Source organism: Carassius gibelio, chromosome B11, assembly GCF_023724105.1.
Source record: "Carassius gibelio isolate Cgi1373 ecotype wild population from Czech Republic chromosome B11, carGib1.2-hapl.c, whole genome shotgun sequence".
NCBI lineage: Eukaryota > Metazoa > Chordata > Actinopteri > Cypriniformes > Cyprinidae > Carassius > Carassius gibelio.
In genome coordinates, this window is record NC_068406.1 from 1,534,085 (window position 1) to 1,552,551 (window position 18,467).

The 18,467-nt window shown below is 38.4% G+C and overlaps 1 protein-coding gene and 1 long non-coding RNA gene across 21 annotated transcripts in view; one reads left to right on the plus strand and one right to left on the minus strand.

The window, feature by feature from the left end:
- The window catches only part of LOC127967778 (uncharacterized), a 327,620-nt gene that overhangs the window by 162,509 nt on the left and 146,644 nt on the right, over positions 1-18,467 (plus strand). The gene's annotated exons all lie outside the window — the stretch shown is intronic.
- Positions 1-18,467, minus strand: part of LOC127967771 (adhesion G protein-coupled receptor L2) — a 103,649-nt gene that overhangs the window by 15,289 nt on the left and 69,893 nt on the right. For 15 of the 20 annotated variants that reach the window (XR_008155824.1, XR_008155825.1, XM_052568452.1 and 12 more), the window contains exons 9-17: positions 14,532-14,570; positions 13,162-13,345; positions 12,057-12,179; positions 11,324-11,529; positions 10,420-10,593; positions 9,774-9,983; positions 8,284-8,504; positions 6,621-6,687; positions 901-992 (exon numbers count right to left, since the gene is read on the minus strand). Coding sequence is in view for 18 of the 20 variants with exons in the window: in XM_052568452.1 (XP_052424412.1) it covers positions 901-992; positions 6,621-6,687; positions 8,284-8,504; positions 9,774-9,983; positions 10,420-10,593; positions 11,324-11,529; positions 12,057-12,179; positions 13,162-13,345; positions 14,532-14,570 (1,316 nt within the window). In the remaining 2 variants the exon portion in view is untranslated. The remainder of the gene's footprint in view (positions 1-900; positions 993-6,620; positions 6,688-8,283; positions 8,505-9,773; positions 9,984-10,419; positions 10,594-11,323; positions 11,530-12,056; positions 12,180-13,161; positions 13,346-14,531; positions 14,571-18,467) is intronic. The other 5 variants (XM_052568436.1, XM_052568440.1, XM_052568438.1 and 2 more) reach the window with 1 other exon arrangement.

An 18,467-nucleotide genomic window follows, 5' to 3' on the forward strand; every position in this document is an offset into this window, starting at 1 on the left:
ATGCAGTAGAAAACGCACAAATAATGTCACTTCATGCTTGAGAAAATGTTAAAGAACCTGACATTTTTGTAATATAAGGAAATCTTAAGACATAGGGTACATGTGCAATACATGAAAACAATTTAATTATTACTACTATTATTATTCATTGATTCATTCATTCAGAATCTAACAAAAATATTAATAGTGTAAATGGGATTAAGACAATTTAATGTATGTCAGTGTGTAATGTATTTGAATGCATTGCAGGCGTATTCATGGAAAGTGCCATAAAAAAAATAAATAAATAAATAAATAAATAAATAAATAAATCTAATATAACCAGTTAGACATGCATTGCCATGCCAGCAAAAAAAAAAAAAAAAAAAAAAAAAAAAAAAAGGTTTATATGGTTAACCAGGAAATTTTTTTTTTTTTTTTTTACTTTTCTGATACAGAAAGAGATCCCCCTTTTCGTAACAGGAAACACATGGAAGTGCTTTGACTGTGCTGTCTCTACACACACACACACACACACACATCTGAATTCACTCTCCAGGCAGACTCTGAATACGAGCAGTTGTTCCAGAAAAGAGTTTTGTGGTCACTGTAAAGGAGGAACGACGCTGAGCCTGTCTCAATCATTGTGTGCCTCTCTGGCCATCGCTCACATTAACAGACGACGTGCACCTGAAGAGAATAACATCTGTCTGGAGTCCATCTGAATCCCTTCAGTCGACGCACTCAAATTCATCCGAGCAAAAACAACAGTTTTGTAGATGCTACATACAATGCAACCCAGAAGCAGTGTCTGTTCCTGTTCTAAATGTTAGATTAGGAATGCTGATTCCTCTGAGTGTGTGGCGGCACACTTCCACTCCACATGAGTTGAAATATCGTGGGGAAAATAATGTGACTTACTTGATGTGCTCCAGCCGGCTGGAATCAGGTTTCAGCGATGTAGAGTGTTTCATCATTTTGTACATCGTGATGAGCAGGAAGATGAGATTGAGCTGTGTGCGAAAGCAAAAGACCTTTATTAATAAACAAAAGCGAAACTTAAAAGATTAGATAAGTGAAGTTTTATTGGGAGCATTAATTGAAAACAGCCATCCAAGCGTCCCTTCAGCCAGTGCCTAATACAATAACCATCTGGCATACAGCGAGACAAAGCCAAGAAGACTGGCGCCAAATACAGTGTCACTATATATCAATACAAGAATACAAAAAAAGCTATAAAAGCGTTTAACTGCAGAATGAAAACACAAATAGTTCAGAGACCACACACGGAGAAATTGATATTTGAGATCTCCTCAGGGAAGAAAAAAAAAAAGAGATAACTTTAAGGAATATTCCTGGTTTATTTCATATACAAACATCGCATTTGTGGCAAAACCTCGGAGGGTAAGCATCCCTTAGTCTGTGAAAATGAAGAGAAGATGAATATTTACAGTGTTCCTCTCACAGTGGAAATTAGCAGACAATCATTCAGCGCTGCAAATAAACATATAAACTACACTACCACCAAACGATCACACTAAGTAAACCGTAATCTTACACATGGGACTCGTGTGTTTATTATTTTGACTGATTGTAAGGCACATTTACTGTAAATATATTTTTGTTTGTTTAACAATCCTAGGGACGAAATTTATTCTATTTGCAGTCCAGTTTAATTTCTGTGGCTATCAACAGAATCCCACAGATATTATCCATACATATTAGGTTATTTAATAAAATATATTAAAATGTCACTTTAAATCCCCAGATACTCAACGAATTAATAAATAAATTATATTTAAATAGCAAATAACCTAGAATAAAAATGTTTTGCTCAGTGTAAGAGTAATATCAAAAATTTCAAAAGTGTTCAGAATGTTAAGTATATAAAATGAAAAAATAATAATTTCAAATTCTATTCGATTATTTAGGTAAGCACATAATCTTTCATGGATCTGTTTCATTTTAACAGTCAAAAGATTTTGGAAAACTATGTATTTTTCCATTTATTGACACAAATGCAAAATGTAGCAAACTGGAATTATTATTATTATTATTTATTTATTTATTTATTTATTTATGTGCTAGTAAATATGATAGAAGCATAAATGTTAATTAACAATTGCCCTTTTTAAGTTTATACTGTAAGTGTTCTTGCTTTAAACACATTCAAGTTCATTCTTACAAACATATTTTTTATTTAAACTCAAATTAATTTTCTTAGGTAATCATGTTACAGAAGCTGCCTTTAGATATTAAGGTAGTTAACGCAATTTACTTAAGTGATTTCTGCTCAGTAAAAAAAAAGAAAAAAGAAAAAAAAAAGTAAGGGAGTCCAGGATTTTTTATCTACAAAACAAAACTATTCCGTGCTTTCAATTTTTGTCCAGTCATTTACAATACAAGCAATCGATATACTGCACACCTGTTTCATTTGCAATCTTAATACCTTCATGGACACACACACACACAGCGAGAAGGACCTTGTGACAACCTAAAGTAATGCATTGGTCATAGTTTATCACGTACTGTGTAAAATGACTTCCCAATAGCTGCAAATATGTGGGACAACTACGTGGTGACGGAACATTTTCTGCTCTAATCCATTTTCTGGAGCACAGACAGGCGAGGACGTAGCAGTCTATCATTTGCGGCCGCTCTCGTAAGTGGCGGTGTCACCAGCTCAAACAAGCTCTTCAGTTCGGCTCCTTGTTCGGGCGCACAAGCTCATCATTCTGCCATCAAAACAGCGATGGCGATCAATAATGTGCTGCTCATGCAATCAAGTGCCACGGTTTCTCAGAGACATCACGGGCGAGAGAGAGAGAGAGAAAGAGAGGGGAGGGGGGTGGCGGGGTTATGACTGGTTTTCACGGCCCCTGTGCCCGAATTTATGAGCACAGAGCTATAAAAGGCCTCTCACGCCGCCAGAGCACTGACAGTGATCTGATGAGACGAGAGGAAGTAAGGACGCTCAGCAGAGGGAGTGGTAACCTAGCAGAGCAGCCACTACACTCCTAAAGCTCCTTGTTCCTGCCCGTCCCATGGGCTTCCTCCGCTTCGAAAAGAGCTTTTCCTGAACAAACCCCCCCGTCCCTGAATCATCACCGCTAGCCAAGCAGAAGACCCTCAACTCCACTCTGGGACACTGGAGAAAGCTGTATGCGTGTGTTCGCATTTGTGTGTGTGTGTGCGTCTTGAACTCTGATTGAACCAGATTAAATATTTAAGGTGCAGATGGAACTGTCTGCACGATGCAAACGTGTCACAGTCCAAGCGTGTTTTAACGTCACTCACACGCACTAATGGTTCCCGACCGCTCATTAGCTCAGTGTCCTGGCTTTCATGGATCTTATATGCCTGAAGCCCCAGAGCGGAGTGACATCTTTTCCACCAAAACCGCTGGTGGCTGTCCTGCCTGAGCCAGTTTTGGCTGGTGAATAAGCGAACTTCACTCAGAATGAGTGCCCGCATATTCCACCAAGTTTCACTGACTTGAGAGCCATATGATGATGTTGCAAATTATATTATTTTATAACCTGTTTGCAAAAAAATTAAGAATATATATATATATATATATTTTGGCCAAATGTTATGAGATTTTTATCTTAGTTGGCACTTTTGATAACAAAAGTTTTTAAAAATTCCACACAATACTGTTTTGTGGCTCTGTAATGTGTCGTGACGGATCGCTGTAGTGCCCCAGTTCAAGCAGCACCTGAACCGATAATCTCTTTCTCTTTATAGCATGAAATAAACATGAATGGACATCAGAAGGTATCTTGTTTCAACCGTTTTTCAAGTTCAAGTCCACCATTCTTAATCTACTCTCTGGTCTGTTTTGTTTGTCGGACAACACTGGCAGATTCAGCGTTACGATTGGTCAGATTGCCTGTCAATCAAACTCCCTGAAGGGTCAATTTGTTGTGAAGGTCGAGCCCAAGTGGATGCAAGTGAAACACGAGTCACGATAAAATAACTCAAAGGCTTGACAAATTATCTAAAATAGATTTTTTTTTTAATCTCACATTTGCTTGTGTTAACACTATTGGTTAGGTTTAGTGCAGGTGATATGCTATTTTCAAAGATTTTCAAGATTTTTAGCACCACTTACTGGACATTACTTTTCTGAAATGCCACATTGCATAAAAAAAAAAAAAAAATCAAATAAAATTAATTAAAATAAAATGTTGCCAGATTCACACACATTTGTTTTACAGTAAATTAAAGCTAAACACATTTTTAGCACCACTCATCGGACGTTTCCGTTTCAATGTGACATGAAAAGCAGCCAAATATTTGGCAGAAATGCTGACACATATACGTATTTCCACTGAACTGTGTTGAATGTATTAATCCTGGTCAAAATAGACATGTTGTTTGAGACCAGATGGCATTAACAGCAAATGTCAAACCAATGTTTATGGCTCAGAATTGAAATTAAATTTTCATTTAAATATTAAATGTATGCATTTAGCAGACGCTTTTATCTGAAGCGACTTACAGTCCATTCAGGCTATCAATTTTTACCTATCATGTGTTCCCAGGGAATCGAACCCCCAACCTTGCACTTCATAATGTAATGTCTACCACTTGAGCTACAGGAACACTGTAGGACTTTTCGGTTGTGAAAAGTGGTGGAAAATGCCGGCATATACAGTAAGACACTGGCTTAGGGACCGGACCCTATTGGTGGAAAAAGGAACGAGATTAGCTGTGAAATTCATGGAGCTCTACATCGCTGCAGCATCGGGCATGAGGACGCTGAAAATAGATGTAGAATAATGAGAACCACAATGGGCTTCAACTAATTGAGCAGGATCACACCATTCTTTCCCTCTGCACGGCGAAATGGGTGAAACTCTGAATAATGAGACTCGCTCTGGCTCTCTCATTGACAAGGACAAAGCCAATCTGCTGAGAATCAGGGGTCAGAGGTTGGGGGAAACCTTGGTCTCGCGTTCCCCTGAGAGCCTCTGGTCTTTGTGCTTTATCTAGCATTGTCAAGCAGCCTGAGGACTGCGAGTCCTGCTTGCTGTCCGAGCAGAGCACGCAACAATAAATCAGCTTCATAAAGGGTCACAGTCTTCCTGCCGCTGATGACTGGAACACGTATTCTGATTATCAGCAACACCGCAGACACATACAGTACATCACGCCTCATCCAGCGCCGCAGCGGCTAAACAAGAAGATCTCAGGGTTTGTAAGACTTGCTCCAAACGCGGCAGCAAAAATGTGCATCTCGCGGCCTGCCAGCCTCTTTAAAATCAGTCTGACTTGTCGAGAAGAGTGATACGTTATACTCCATGTATAACTATTCAACAGCTTTTTTATAATCCTTTACAAATATTACGCATTCTGATTTTATGACCTGAGAACATACTTGAAATATCTAACTAGTCAAGGTTAGTTGATAATAAAAAATGTTGATAAGTAAAAATCACACGTTCTGTTGTCAAGTAAATGTTACAGTCGACTGCTAAATTTCGGTCTTTACATAAACGATTATTGATACGTCTCTTCCATGACTTCTTTTATATTTGCTCTATGGTTATGTGACGGATTCCATTTAATAGACATGTTTATTTATTTCTTTATTTTCTTGTATTATTTAAGTAACGCTGGATCATTTTGTAGCATCTGATTATTAAAAGCACATGTGGATGTTTCTGGCCACTTCTCTAATTACCTTCAATTTTTTATTGTGCCACAAACCAGCGTTTGAACCATCTGTGTGTCTCTAAATCTGTTTTCAACTAAAACAGCCAAACAGAGCTTGGCAGGAAGATCACCTGGTCTGTTTACATAACCATAAAGGATATAATAAAGTCAACCCTCCACAAACATCTCTACTTGTCCTTCCATTTTCAGGAAGACGATTTGATTTTTTTTTCCCTTCATCCAGAGATTAGAGGGCAAACAAACAGCCAGACAGATGTGAATACCACCTGCTAGTCTTTCCAGCATATTTGTCTCTATCAGGCCTACCTCCTCTTAACCTCCCCAATCTAGTCCGAGGCTCTAATCTCTTATTCGCAAATAACAGCATGCTTAAACTGCAGCTATGTCAATCCAGTATGCCTTATGACCGGCATCTCACGGCAAACAAACTCTGTGGTGTCATCAGCTACCTTCTTAAATGGACTGAACCATGACAATATATGTTTTTGATTTGTATTATTTGACATTGCCGTTTCATCTATCCGCATCCCGAGGGGCTGTCTCAACCCCGTAGCTTGAAAGCGCCCTGCTGAGTATCATTTGAGGATAATGTTGTGCTCTAATGCCACGTTGAAAAAGCCGCATCGTATCAAAACGATCCACGAGAAAGAAAAAAAAAAGCCTTGAGAGCTGCATTTCCGAACCTCTCCGCAGGCTGCATTGACTGGGTCTGCCGAGACTGAACCGATCTAAGCAGAAATCGATGGGCTGCAATCTGTTGAATAAGGCTGAAGAAACAAAGGCAGCTCAATGTTTTTGCACGGGAGGATTTTGTCAGTTACTCTTTAAACTCTGAGGCACAGTCTCGCCCTGCACGGAAACATTCTCCTTCTTGTTCTTTCAGCACTCGATCACACATGCTCATGCACTTTCCATTTACATTTTTAAGCCATATGAAGGTCAGTAGATACTGAACGCACCATAATAATGAAGGTGACGGGTCCGATGAAACTCCAGATGAAGTGATTGTCCATCCTGAGCCAACATCTGCAAAGAAATCATATTCACAATAAAAGAACTGCAACATGGCAGCTTACAGAAAACATGTCTAAGCCATTCCATTATTTTAGACAAAAAACAAGAGTTTTACAGAAACTTTAACAAAGGGAGCTTCCACACACTTTCTAGATAAAACATTGGCCCACTGGAGGGCTGATCAGCTATCGAGTGAGATTCTCTTTTAATTGCTTTCAAATGGTTGTGTTAGAAGTGAATGACATGAGTACTATTTATTGGTATCACTTGATACCACTTCATTTCATATCATTTAAAATTATATATCGCCCCAAAATATTCTCACCCTCATGTTGTTCCAAACTTGCATGGATTTCTTTCTTCCACTGAACACAAAAGACAATATTTTGAAGAATATGGGTAACCAAGCAGTTACCGCCATTTGCTTCCATAGTACTGTATGTAAGAACTGTTTTCAAAATATTGCTTTTGTGTTCAACAGAAGAAAGAAATTCATACACATTTGGAACAACATGAGGGTAAGTAAATCATGATAAAAATAAATAAAATAAAATGTGTTTAAACTATCCCTTTGAGCTAAACACTTAAAATCACAGTGAACACTACATTCACTGCAGGCTCACTGTATCCCACACACCAATATTTCAAAGATTCATAATAGACAAATCTCTGTCTGGTCATCTGAGATGTCGGTATGGAGATAAAAGTTAGTAACGTGATATTTCGCTTGTATTACAACACACCTTCAGTGTATATAAGCCCAAATTGTTATTTGCTTTTGGCATCTGATAAAGCGTTTGCACCCGGAAAGTCAGTCTTAACAAGTAGATACTTGCGTTCTGACACATATTGGAATGCAATTACATATGGATTTGAGTAGTATTTGTTTGAATTCTGCATATTTAAGTATGAGCAATTGTGTTAGAGATGCTTGCCTTTGCAAACGGCACCAATAAACATACACACTAAGGACGGTATCTGTTACTGAGCTGGCTCATGTGGGTTACGTTACAATGTTTTATATAGCTTGATTCTGCATTCGTTTATTAAACTCTGCTCAAAGACAGTAATTTCCTGTAACAGATCCAGTTTCTCTAGAGTGCGACTTCCAGTGGGAAACACTGATCATATAAATTGTCAATGTTCTTCAGTGTTCTAAGAAACCGTAGAAACATCAGAGACAAATGCAGTCGCTTTCATACCGATATAAACACATCTGAAGCAAAGCTATGTGCTCCGTATTAAGAGACAGTGATGTGGCAGACAGGGTCGACACACTACCACCTGTTTATGTGTTATAAGGAGCAACCCAAGAGCCCATGCAGGGCTGAAGCACTGCCATTAATCTGCGTAAAAGCCTCTTTCTCATGCGGCCCTCGTCTCCGTTAGAGAGCATTTACAAACAACAGGTCACCAGAGACTCTTTGAACAAAAGACACTAACGCATGCAGCCCTGCCTGGAAACCGCATTTTGTACTGTAAGGCATCCTCTGAAGACTTGTGTGTGTCTGTGTGTGTGTGGTACCTATGAAACCATCAGTTTGTGGTATGCTTCCGCAGACAGCATTGCATTTAAAAAAAGAAGAAGAAGAAAAAATGCTTGCTTACGCTTTCTTTGTCCCGTAGCTTCTGTAGTCTACAGCAGCGGAGACCCCCACGACCACAGCGGGGAGGAGGTATCCCGCCATGTAGAAATACTTCCTGCGTGAATATTCGCTCTCGAAGACCTCCACCAGCATCAGATAGAGCTGAACTCCTTCCAAACACATCCATGCGAAAGATGCCAGAAAAAAGTAATGCAGGATTCCTGCAATTATGGAGCAGGCCATCTGTGGGACAGACACATGGGTCAAAGCTGTAGTTTAAAATGTACATTTTATTTATTTATTTTATTTTAACTTTTAATTTTAATGTTTATTAACTTGTATTAACTTTTAGAACATTCTCAACAAAGTCTTGATATAATGACTCTTTAAGCTTTGTAATTAAATTTCATTTCTTTTAGCAATTTAGTGATTTTTTTTGTCTTTATTACTAACCAAGGACAATTAAAAACATTTTGACATTATCTAGCCTTCAATTCAAATTTTTTAAATATGTTTAGTTTAAAAGTTTAAAATATATTCAAATGAAATGCATTTATATACACACACACACACACACACACACACACATACATATATATATATATATATATATATATATATATATATATATATATATATATACACACACACACACACACACACACACACACAAAAGCCATTGAATTGCTGACTCTCTCTGGATGAATACACGTCTCTAGACATTCCCACAAGACTAGCTGAAAACATCCCATCCGTTAACGTACCAAGTCCAAAAAACAAACAAACAAACAACTTTTATTACTTTTTAAACATATTTTCAACAAAAGTTTGGATTTAATGACTTAAAAAAAAAGGTAGATACAGAGAGTGTACGTGGACCCCCTTCTAATGAATGGCTTTGGCTGGGCCTCTTAATTCCAGTGAAGACAAATCTTAATGCTTCGGCATAAAACGACAGTCTAGAGAATTGTGTGCTTCCAACTTTTCTGGCAACAGTTTGGAGAGGGCCTTTTTCTGTTTCAGCATGATAACGCCTCTTGTGTACAAAATGAGGTCTGTAAAGAAATGGTTTACTGGTGTGGAAGAACTTGACTGGCCCACACAAAGCCCAGACCTGAACCCCACTGAACACATTTGGAATGAACTGGAACAACGAGCCAGACCCCAGCTCTGATGCCATTGTGTTAAAGTGGGAGAAAATCCCCACAGCCACGATCCAGAGAAAGGACAGAGACTTTTTTTCATATTAGAAGTAGTAAAAGAATTAAAGATATTTTCAGTAATATAATGAAAAATGGAAAAAAAAAATATATATAATGCATTTTCTTCAAATAGATTCTGGACAAAAAGTCCAGAGTCGCAAGACTCAAGTAAGCCTGAAAAACTATAATCATGTGTCAAAATGCTGCTGGGGAACTCCCTTCAGAAATTTGTCTTGGATGTTGTGGACATGTCTCTAGACATTTCCAGGAGACTCGCTGAAAACATCACATCCATTCAAGGTAACGTTACCCTGGGCTCCGTCATGTCGATTCCGATGAGGAAGATGAGCTCAGCGATGAAAAGGTTTATGCACAGGTTCTTGTGGATTGTGTTCCTGTCACTCTGCAGCCCACGGAAGAAACAGAACGTGAAGATGCTCATGGCCAGACAGATGAGGGATACCACGATACCCACACGACTGATGACGCTTAACAACAGCTCGTGGACTTTATCTGCACCCTAAGAAACAAACAAATAGTGATGGAGGGAAAAAAAATTAGAAGCAGGTTACATTTATTGAGTGAATCATAGAGGGGTTTGCAATACAGAATATACAACACATTTCCAGAAACAAGAAATTTCTTCTGTCCAAATTGAAATCTAAAATGTAGCAAAGACCAGCACATTTGCCAATTAGATAAAATTTGATGTTCATTAGACAGTTATGTGGTTATGTTTTTCCAACTGGTGGCACAGAAAGATCTGCTTTAAACATCTATTCAGTTTTTGCTTCAATCATATTTAGACAAACTCTAAAACAGGGTGATTTGCAGCCTTCAGTTAGTAGCGTTCGGCTTAGAGAAGCAGATGAGTGTTGGCGGTGTCTATTAGAACAGCTGGGTTTCACAGTAACGCACGGACAAAAGCTTAAATATTTATGAAGATCGCATCTTACCAGCAGCTCTCGATGAGCCATGAGCACCGCAAAGTTGGTGAGATGACTACAGGAGCAGGTGGTGTGACTTTTATTGGCGTGGATGAGTTTGCAGCCCTGAGTGGACCAGTATCCCATCATGGTTCTCTCCGAGTAGTTCCAGAAAGAGCAGTTGGAGTTATAGTAATGCTGCATCTGTAATTCGACAAGAGGAGACAGACACATTCCTCATGAGTTAGCAGACGATAATGAATTGATATTTAGCAGCCGTCCGTCTCATAATGGCGCCTGCGCGAGAACGTTAGGGGAACGGCATCCAAATTCACGTCGGCTGTTGGCGTTCATTCTTTCGCAAATGATACGCTGGCCATATCAAACAATCTTTTGAATGCGCAGTGTGTGTTCTCACATAAACGACTTAAGAATCTAATAAGGTTAAATGAGTGCGAAATCTAGCATGGGACCATTGATTATATGAGGTGCTAACAGGGGGCAGAATGGTTTGAAGGCATGTCTGTGGAAATCGCACAATTACTTTGATAGAGAGCAAAAATCAAGCCGGGTCTCCTCTGGGAGCGCTCCTGACACTTTAAAAGAGAGCGAGATGATAATTGGTCCTCTGGTAATTTCATCCTGCATTGTATAGCTAATCTGGGAGTTAATTTTCCACTCAGAAAAAAGGAAATTGCATCATTTACATCCTAATGTCGACAAACGAATTAGTTTTCATTAAGAATTTGGTCTAGGCTGGTAATAATCATTGGTTCAGACTTTGTTAATTTCATGTTCGATGGCTTAAATAAACCCCTCTGTGACCTTGTAGGGTGTTGGAATTGAGACTGCTTTTATTTTATTTTCTTTGCCAGCTTGCTTTGCTATCCCGCTGTTTTTACGATCCCTTTGTTTGTTTATTGCTTGCACTCACGTCGATGTGCTCCAGGGTGAAAATCACAGGCTCCGATATAAATACACGACTGGATTCTTTGTTTATTGAGGCGGCAATGACGTCCGAATTCACAGCCACGGAGAGGTTGCGTCCGTTAGCCTCGTGGTCGAGCTTCATCGTCGCATTATCCGTGGTTAGAAACTGCCCCAGGTTCTTATAAAGGGCAAAAACCAACTTGGCAACCCCTGCGAAGAGAAAACGGCACACCTTACTTCTCATTAAAGTCTATTATGTCAGTGCATCTGTCAAGAACAAGTCTGGATTTTATTTCACCATATAGTTAATAGAGGAAAAGTCGAATTTACATTTTGTACAATTAATAGTAAGTGTAGGATTTTGCAGTGTGACAACGAATGGCAATGCTATACCCTTGAAATGATTACAGCTTTAATTATACTTAATTTTACATTCACCCATGTACATCATAAAACATGATAATCCCATAAATAAATGTATATACCCCACAAAAGTTTCTAACTTCAGTATATGGATCTTTTTTCCCAAGTGACCCTGCAGTAGACCCAGTTATATTTGTCGAAAACAACATATGTTGAGCAGTATGTTCGCATCAATGTTCATATCTTTTTCTGACCATGAGAGCATTTCTATTGCCATAGTTACAGGGACAATTGGATCTTATATGTTCTTTTTCTCACTGGAATTGATACTAATGACCGTATATGAGTGAGTTTGCACGTGGGCTGGAACGTACCATTACGGCTGTTGAGTTTCACCGTATTGGAAGACAATTGGATAGAAATACCACTCCTGCCGCTCTGGGGAAACCTGAAATCTTGAACCTGCCCATCTGTGCTCAGCACGTAAACATCCAGAACTGCGGAGAGAAATCAGATGTTTCACAATGTTAGTTCACCAAGCGGAAACAGAGAGAGAGAGAGAGAGAGAGAGAGAAATCACTGAGAATGAATTGCAGTTTATTTGCATGCATATCTAGCATTGTTCAGTTCACTACAGGAATTATGCAAATCAGTTAGCGGTGAAAATGCACCCACAGAATCTGTGCCGATCAAAATTTGCATAACGTTATTCTGAAGTTTTAGTTGTTAGGCTGTAGTGGATGTAACAGACCACAGCGATATGGCTTACTTTACTAGCAGTTTTTTTTTTTTTACTCCATAAAGTGCATTTGTCTACACTACAACTCTGGATATAACAATCTTCTGTCATGATTTACATTTTTCATCTGTAAAAAAGTTTTCTAAATAAGGGGCAATATATACTAAGCCTTATTTACCTAGAAAAGAAATATGTTTGCAAAAAACACACGAAAACTGTTTAGAGAATTCACTCCATAACCTGATAGGCCAAAAATCAAGTATTGATTCATTGGATTTTGAACTTTGTGTTATCAACAGTGTGCAAAATATAAAAGTGTATACAGGAAAAGTATATACATTAGTCCCTGTAACTGGTCAAGATTTCTTTATTCACTATTTTTAATCACGTTTTTGCCTTCACTTCATTTTTAAAAGGTCCTGCGGTGTGGCAAATGAATGGAGTAGAAATATTCCATGTAGAGTCTCAATTAATATGAGGTCGTAAAAGCTGCATGAATAACAGTAAGAAAAGAATGAGGAAAAATGCTGTTTAAAATGGTATAAGACGGAGTTAGCATGCCGCACTGCAGGACATGTCAACTCCCAGAAAAGTATTTCATGTCAACCAGCCGTGTGTTAGTGGCCACCGCTATTATAATTTCACAGCTGAAGCATATTTGCAAACTCAAACTGATCAGCTGCAAAATAAGCTGTTTACGTTGTCACTTTTATTCCTTTTTGCGCATCGCTCGTACTCACTTATATTACTGGCTGGTACTTTCACGATGGCCGGTTCCATTAAATTGTCAGCAAGGACAAAGGCTCCTTCCTCCAGGGTGTCCAGTAACATAGTTGCGGCGTGTGTCTGCTCCGTGGTATTCATATCTCGCCATGATTTCAGAGCCTCCGGTCTGAGGAGGTTGTCGACTGTATCCACGATAGCCTGCAGCCCAATGAGACGCTTGTGTCAGCACTAACCACTGTAGTAAGGTCAAATGTCAAAGCCTTGACTTTATCAGCAGCTGTCTGCCCGTGCCCAAATGAAAGCAAACATGCACACTTTGTTTTAGGTCGTTATCAGGTGACGCACATAAAAACAGGCTGCAGAAATGATCCCGACATGCTCTGTCTGTCTCATGAGTGCAGTATTGAATGTCAAAGGCTCTTCAAGCACGTAAACGGACACATATGAGGTATAGAAAGACAGCCGGTCGTGATGCCTTATAAATGCAAAGATAAAGACACCATTGTTCTGTGTTGTCAGAACCGAAGGCGTCTCATGATGCACAAAATTGAAATAAAATAAATAGCCACCTGTTCCCTCACAAAATACACTCTCATACTATTTTAGCAGAGCTTCTGCGCACACACACACACACACCACCAGACTAAAATATCGATTCATACTTGTCGCCTTCTTTTATAATTATTGTTCATCCTATTGGTTTTGCAGCTCTGACTCACACAAGCTCTAATTTCCAACATTTTTATTGTCATTTTTAACTACTCTCATTGCTAAATCGCTTTTTACTCCTACACACCAATACATATTAAAAGATGATGTATGCATCTTCACAGTCTAGGGTTTCACATTCGCTGATTTATTTTACACTTTCCGAAACAGAATCCTGCCTTTCATGTGAACTCAGCATAATCTCTCCTGTCATACTTACATTTTTTCGTTTTTGCTAGGTCTAAGTAAATCTTTTAGCAGTTGAAAATGCTGTGGAAAAACCAATGTAGCAATCAATAAGTTTCAAGCACCACAAATTGGCATGTACCCTTTACAACCAATAAGAACATGCAGCGCCAACTTGCGACTCAAGCACGTCGACATATATTAACACATGGCTTTAACAATAAAGAAACTGAAAAAAATAAATAAAAAAATAAACAGACCACTAACAAAAACACATAAAAGGTATGAACTGGGCATAAAAATTGCAGCCACATGATTTCCAATCCACTGAAATATTGAACCTCCGGGAGTGGGGACACAGGCGGAGTGAAATGCTGTGGCGACAGTGAGAATGAAAGGACACAGGACCATGCAGAGAAACAATAGCAGGAAAAGAAGAAGAGAAAGTACAGAAACAAGTGAAGAGCATAGTAGCGTAGCACAGATATACCTTCATATACGCCCTGCACGTCCTTTCTCGCTTTTGAAGCTTTTTCATTTGAGAGAGGACACACACAAGAACAAAAACAGACCAAAGAAAGACAGTTAGAAAGGTTGATGGTGCACTAATGGGTTCTCCAATCCACAAGCACTTCAGAAACACAATATAGCAGTCGGATCTGCTATGATGAAATCATGTAACGGATGAATGTAGGGGTGTACAGAGTGGCCCTGCTTTCAGAACAACAATTTAGTCTGGTGATTTCAAAACCCTCAGGTGCTCTTTCAAGTAAAAATAGAATCAGTAGCTCATTACCATCTAAAATATGCAACTAAAACAATATTCAGACGCAGACTGCCTAAATCAATGTGTGGTTTGCCTCTATAGGTTCGGGATCAGGGTTGGACACTAAACTAAGAGAAGGGCTTGAGTTGGAGATTAGGTGTAAAGGTGTGGTTTATGAATAAAGGTTAAGATAAAGTTTTACGGTAAGAAATTGGGTGCTGGGATAGGTCTAAATCAGGGGTGTTCAATCCTGCTCCTGGAGGACCACCGTCCTGCAGAGTTTAGCGCCAACCAATATTATACTTACCTGAACAATCTAATAAAGTGTCTAATCTCTGCAGGACAGTGGCCCTCCAGTACCGTTTTTGGCTAGAGGTTGGGATTCAGAATAGATGAAGGAATTTAGGGTCAGGAAAAAGATTAAAGTTGGAAACTGGGCACTGGGTCATAGCTAAATTCTGGGATCCAGGTTATACTAGGTTTCTGAATTGTGATCACAAATCAATAGATGTAGAATTCAAAGTGAAACTTTTCCTTAACAGGATTTTTTATTGTGAGTTTGTACTAGGGGAAGGAGCAGAGTTGGGGTTTTGAGGTGAAAAGTAAAGTTTAGGCTTAGTATTTTAGGTAACACTTTAGTAGAGGGACCGATTCTCACTATTAACTAGTTGCCTGCCTATTATTAAAACATTGGCTGTTTATTGGTGTATTGGTTATAAAGCACATATTCTGCATGACCATATTCTGCATCCCTAATCTTACCCAACACTTAAACTTGCCTTACTAACTATTAACAAGCAGCAAATTGGGAGTTTATTGAGGCAACATTTGTAGTTAATGGTTTGTTATTGGCGAGAATTGGACCTTAAAATAAGGTGTGACCATATTTCAAGAGGGTCTGGCTGCAGACTTGCACTTGCACTGTCAGACTTGCATTCTCAGACTTGCACTCTCAAACACTTGCACTTCCGCTAGCAATTTTTTTATTTTTATTTTTATTTATTTTTTTACTTTTTGTTTGAATTTCCCAACATTTTATAACAGTAGTCAGGTGGCAAAGACAAGAAAAAAATAAACTAAATTACAATGTCACTTGCAATCGCTACTTGCACTCTCTGGTACCTGTGACACTTGCAATCGACACAAATCGTGCATGTTGCCAATGGAGACAAGATTAAACGCAACGCACAAAGTTTCGCGTTAAGCATTTTTCCATATAGAATAAACTGTCTACAACTCGTTTATATCACTATCTTTGTCCACTAAGCCACATTATGTGTTTTATTTATAATGATTTTCTATAGCAGGTAAACGTTATGTACAATTTAACGCACTGCGTTCTGTACTCGTCTGCTTGCCTGTACGGAGCTGATCCTTTTAAAATCACTTAATGCATTTCATGATGCACGTTCATATTTGCTGGTTTGTATATACGTTGAGTCAACAACAAGACATATATGTACATTATAGTAGTAGGCCACAGCGTCTTGTCACCATTGGCAACATGCACGATTTGTGTCGATTGCAAGTGACGTCACAGGTAGCGGAGAGTGCAAGTAGCGATTGCAAGTGACATTGTAATTTAGTTTCATTTTCTTGTCTTCACCACCTGACTACTGTTGTAAAATGTTGAGAGATTCAAACAAAAAGTTATCAATAAATAGAAAAAAAATAAAAATAAAAAAAAAGACTGCAAGTGACGTCGCTAGCGGAAGCACAAGTGTCTGAGAGTGCAAGTCTGGGAATGCAAGTAACGATTGCAAGTGACATTGTAATTTAGTTTCTTTTTTTCTTGTCTTCACAACCTGGCTACTGTTGTAACATTTTGAAAGATTCAAACAAAAAGTTATCAATAAATAGAAAAAAAATAAAAATAAAAAAAAAGACTGCAAGTGACGTCGCTAGCGGAAGAACAAGTGTCTGAGAGTGCAAGTCTGAGAATGCAAGTCTGACAGTGCAAGTGCAAGTCTGCAGCCAGACCCTTCTCCCATATTTTAAAAGTTGATGTTAGTGTTGAATTTATCATAGGAAAGAGGCTGGGGTAATGGTTAAAATCAGAATTAGGGCTTCGGGCCATTGTATGTGTGGGGTCAAGATAAATAGATCTTTGATTTACATTTTAAAGTTTGGTATTAAGGTTTGGAGTAATAGCTTAGGATGTTGGTCCAGGAACATGTCCTGTACATGTAAATTACACTGGCTGATGTCCATGTGGCTCCATGAGACAAATTCCATTCTTGCTATAGTGCACTGGGGGAACCAAACTCAGGCCTATGTGCCTTCAGTCCCTTCCACAGGCCTGTAACTACAAAATTAATTTGAAAGAAAGGTTTCACTCTTAGTGAGTACAGCCTGTGCTCCAGCCATTTGATATCCACCCACTTCTTTGACTTTAATGAATGAAACACACAAAAAGCCATACAGACAACACAATAGCCAATAAAGAAGTTTCTTAGTATTTAAAAAAACTAATGTTTCTTCAAACACTTTGACAAATGTTATCCAAGCTCCCTGACTTAAAGAGATAGTTCACCCAAAAATGAAGATTCTGTTCTCACCCTCATGTGGTTCCAAACAACACTGTAAAAGTAAAATGGATTAATCAAACAGTTTAATCTGAGCATTTTGAAGGAACAAGCTCACGTTTTATGATGAACAGATTTAATCCTTGCTTGATGTGCAAGAACCAATGAAGTGTGTTCTTGTATGTGAAGCATGCTGAGCTGCCTTTTCCACATTTGATGTCCTTTTTATGTGTATTGAGCAGTGTTTACATTTGAATAAAAGCCTATATTAAATATGTTCAACATAGTGTCCCCCTTCAGAAAACTGGGATTAAACTACTCAATTAATACTTTTACAATGTCAAACTTTTTGAAGCTTAGGTTGAATGGACTTTCAATGGATGGACATAATTCTCTCAAGTAGCATCATAAATATATATATATATTTGTACACACAATTCTTATAGTTTTCATGAGTGAATGATGACAGAATTCTAAATTTTACAACAACTAATATTCAGTCCCAGTAGCCTTAGAACATGCTGAATAGAGTCATATATCTTTAAAGCTCATGTTTGGTGAACGTATGCCCTCAAGATTCCTAATGGTTAAAGGAAATGTTACATAACGGCCAGTTGTAACCAGAAGAGTTTAGTATGCAGTTAAACACATAAAGCAGTCTCTCATCTGTATTTTAAATGCAATGCATAGGTTTCATATAGAGGCAGCTAATCACTTTTGTAGACTGAAAACTGGCTTCATTCCTTTCCTTGCGACCTATTTTCAGAAAGTGTCTGCACTGTAATTTGCATACTTGTAAAAAGCAGTAAAATATGTACAATTCTGGAGATGTGAAAGTATGAGTGTGTGAGACTGGGACATATCACCATGTTATTGTGATACTGTACCACAGGCCCCTTTGTCGCATACAACTTATATTTGAATCTAAATTCATTGCCTAGATATTAATTATTTCTTTATCTTTCTTTCGTGCTAACTTTTTCATTCATTCATGCATATAAAAAAAAAAAAAAGTTGTGGCAGCTTCTTCCTTATCACTATTAAACAACGAAATGCCCTCATCCCAAAAATGCATGTACGGATGAACACCAGACAAAGTATATCATCTAAGCATGCGTCGTGAAACACTAATTCT